At 36.5% G+C, this 4125-nt stretch overlaps 1 protein-coding gene across 1 annotated transcript in view; it reads right to left on the bottom strand.

Moving 5' to 3' along the window:
- Positions 1–4125, bottom strand: part of CPEB2 (cytoplasmic polyadenylation element binding protein 2) — a 67734-nt gene that overhangs the window by 50357 nt on the left and 13252 nt on the right. Inside the window, exon 5 of the mRNA XM_012812871.2 lies at positions 999–1089. Within this exon, the coding sequence (XP_012668325.1) occupies positions 999–1089 (91 nt within the window). The remainder of the gene's footprint in view (positions 1–998; positions 1090–4125) is intronic.

Genomic DNA, 4125 nt, shown 5'->3' with positions numbered 1-4125 from the left:
TTTACAAGCAAAATCTAGCCACAGAACAAAATGATTAGATATTTGGTCAGCATGACCAAGCTGGCCCCACGCCATCACCTTGCTGCCAGCACTGAAGATCTCGAGTTTTTAGGATAACCCTTGTAAGAGAACTCAAGAGTTGGCTTTATAAAATTAAAAATGTACAAAGTTTACAAAGCTTTCAATAATTTAATTCATGAGAGATTTTAAGCTAGAACCAGTTAAGCTGTTTCTAAATTTCTGATCCACAGAAACTGTGTAAGATAATAAATGTCGATTAAATTTTGAGATAATTCATTAGGTAGTAATTGATAACTAATCTCTCTTATGACTCAGTCTGACAGTTTTCACCACTGACAAAGGCAATGAGATGTATTATATAAACTGCATACATCAATATAATTACATTTTCTTCATTTTATACACAGTATACAGGAAAATAAAAACAAGTACATTAACAAATTTCTTCAGATACTATAAATGCCGAGTAAAGACTGCTACTCAAATTTTCCAATTTGTCCCAACTTTTATGAAGAACTGTTCTTCCTCTCAAAGAAGCCACAATAAAATACACCCGCTTCCCAAACCCTGTGATACGATATAGAAGAAAAACACAGAAAAAGGTTAGCCTAGGACATTGCTAGGCTTGCGACACTATAAATTGTGAATGCAAGTATTCTAAGGAATATATCTGAATATTTCCATACTTGAGGGAATTCTAGAAAACTGACCAGGGTTCACTTTTAGACCAATTCTGGATCCTCTGGCAAACCGCGGCATATTGCCTACTAGTGGATTTTTCTCAAATTATAAGTCAATACAAGTAGTTTCCCATCACACAACAAAGGAAAAAGTATGACATTTCATAAAAACAGAGGTTCTTATTAGTAAATGTCTGATAGAATTGTATAGCTTATATAGGTGACACTTAGTGTTCATTTTCATATGAAAACTGGTAAGAACGCTAGTATGGAATCGCTTTTTTTAAAGTCACCTACCCTTAAGAGGATCATGTTCTGCTCTCATAATATCAATAAGAGAATTTTCCAAAGAGTGCATATTCAAACTGTCATACATCCTACTTCGGTCCTGGAAGAGAAGGGAAAAGAAATCCTATAAATTTAATTCAAAAGGCAATTATAAAAATACTATCTAAATTCTCTTCATAAAATAGGTTATCTGATTAATACAGTATTACTAATCAATTTGCATCCCAAGAAATACCAGTAACTAAGGACTGCATGAACTGCAATGTCGTTTATATCAGAGGACAGTATTTTTTAATACATTTATCTCCAAAATCTTAAACACAACCTAATTTTATTGGCAGTTTAATGCAACACAGCAAAATAATTCCTATTGTTATCATTCCCTATAAAGATTCCTGAAATGTTCATAAACACAGACAGCAGCTTTAGTTTATTTAACTTATAAACTTTTCTCACATCTCTAGGAAGACAAACACTGGCATCTGGAAAATAAGTATTTGGGGGCAAATAATTTAACTCCATAATTGCACCATACTTTAAACATCTATCAAACATTTCATGTTATTTGACTTGCAGGTTGAATTTCATATAATGAATGTATAAGCATCTTATACTATAAAAATCAAAAGCATGAGATACTAGTGTGAGAATAAAGGTTGATGCCTAGAATATTTATATTCAAATCTCACCCTCCCATATTTGTTTCTGCATTTCTAAACCATCTCTCCGCCCAATCCTCTGCAAATCAGACAGGCGGGGAGGCAATGGTTAAAGTACACTCTCTCTTCTCACTACGTTTCCTACTTCACCAAGTCTCTGAAGCCTGGTGTCCTCCTGAGTCTTATCTGCTGAATGTTCAATCTCTCTGCTTGCTTACCAGAAGAAATTTTAATCGGTTAATGCCCAGGAATTTATATTGCGTTTCATTCAAAAAATACTCAGTGTACGTGAAAATATATATATGGAGGACTGTTGTAAACTCTGACCTATGCCCTCGTAAAAACCCGGGAGTTTCTCCTACAACAGTGGTTCTCAACCTTCCTAATGCCGCAACCCTTTAATACAGTTCCTGTAGGTCGCGACCCACAGGTTGGGAAATGCTGTCCTACAATACTTGCCCATCCATTTAACTGTGCTTGTGAGTGCATGCACACGCGCAAGGTGTGTATGCGGGAGGAGGTAGGCCAGGCCATTTAAATAAAAAAAAAGACTACCCACAGAAAATGGAAAGAGAAAAGTCATCACGTAAAGTGAGGAACAGAGTCTCCGCGAGTATCTACAAGCAAGTGTACAGGTGGGTGCACAGCAGCACCTGTATCTCATGGTTTCAGTGATCTGTGGTGGACTGCGGTAAGATATTCAGAGAGCAGCTTATGTAACTTTGATTATAGTATAATTAGTTACAACTTTTTATTTTATTATTAGTTACTGTTGTTGATCACTTATTGCATCTAATTTATAAATTAAATTTTATCATAGGTAGGAAGTCACAGGTAGGTATCATAGGTATAGGAATAAACATAGTTTATATAATTTGGGAATATCCAGTTTCAGGCATCCACTGAAGGTCCTGGCACACATCTCTCATAAATGGGGGCGGGGAGGGACTACTGTTCATATAATTCTTTTCTGAAGTTACAGCTTTCATCAGTTCTCCTAGGGGTCCACAATCCAAAGGAGGTTCAGAACCAGTTCTTCAGAAAGCTGAGGAAAAACATAAGAAGCTTTCCTAAGAATAAGTTTACTTAATTTACTTTAGACTTTGATGTTTAAAGGGTTGTAAAAGCTATAGGGGCCAGATGAGTACTGCAGACTAAACAAATTGCTGTCAAGGAATTAAAAAGGGTAAAAAGTAACAATGAATGAAAGAAGAATGTTGGACTGGAGGCTCTTCCTCCAGCTTTCCCACCAATTAACTCTACCAGTACCCTCACTAACTGTTACTGACTCCACCCTGCCCCCAGTAAAACCACCCATCAATAACAGCTGTTCACTTGGACAGTGACCTTGGCTGCTGAAGGAGACGAAAAGAATGAGCTGTAACAGTAGCTCCCAAGCTTCAGCATGCCTTGGAATCATCTGGAAGGCTGGTTAAACACACAGACTGCTCACGCATTAACAGAATTTGATTCAGTGGGTTTGGAGTGGTACCTGAGAACTGTATTTCTGACAAGTTCCCAGGTGGTATGATGCTGCTGGCCTGGAGATCACACTTTAACAAGCATAGAGTTTCTTGAACTTAAGTCACTAAGCCTCATTAGGCTTCGGTTCCAACTTCTAGAAAATAATCATGTGATACTAGACGATGCTTAAAATCCCTTTAAAAACTAAAGAAAAAAAAAAGACTCAAAGTACCATTACAATAATTGAAAAAGCTGTAATAAAGGATGGTTTGGTCAGAAATGACATACAATATTAGTGATCTATCCAAATAGTTCCACTGTCTGATTCTGTACAGTGTTCATAGCTAGAGTTGTTGATTTTCCTGTGTCTCCCACTAAGCTTCTAAGTTAATTAAGGCTAGGGACCCCCTAATTACAGAAAACAGCCAGCTTTCAAATGTCTGTTGAAGCAAATGCTACTTTCTCTCTATCATAAAAACTTTACACACGTATCAGTTGAGTTCTGTGGGAGCAAAGACTGTACTTTTTAAATGGTAATTATAAAGGACTATGAATCTTTCTCAGAGTCCTCTATGGAACAGGTAGTCAAATGTTAATCGACTAAACTAGGTCAAGAATCACACACTAATGTGGCCTTGCTACCAATCTGAACTTCCAACCACCCAATGGAAGATTAAATACTATTATATACAAAGTTTCTGGATATATTTAAAATAGAATTACAAAACATAAGCTCTCGTGATAAAAATTAATGTTCACAGAACTAAGCAAACCCCTCAGAAGGCAGGCTGCACCACGTAGGTTCTAGGAGTACTTTTAAATACTTTAAAATATTTGATAGCATACCCTAAATCTTTGCAAAGAAAATGTTACAGTCCATGGATACCTTTGTAGGGTGATGATAATGAACAGAATCAACCTATGACCTAAAGATGGTGATTATTAAACCACCCAAATGATATTTCCCAAGTAACATCCTTTTTCTGAGGTACAGGGGTCTGTACCCTCCATCT

Source organism: Otolemur garnettii, unplaced genomic scaffold (genome assembly GCF_000181295.1).
Source record: "Otolemur garnettii isolate 467f Iridium unplaced genomic scaffold, OtoGar3 scaffold00228, whole genome shotgun sequence".
Lineage (NCBI taxonomy): Eukaryota > Metazoa > Chordata > Mammalia > Primates > Galagidae > Otolemur > Otolemur garnettii.
Note: the sequence above shows the minus strand (reverse complement) of the source record. Positions and strands in the feature narration are given on the sequence as shown.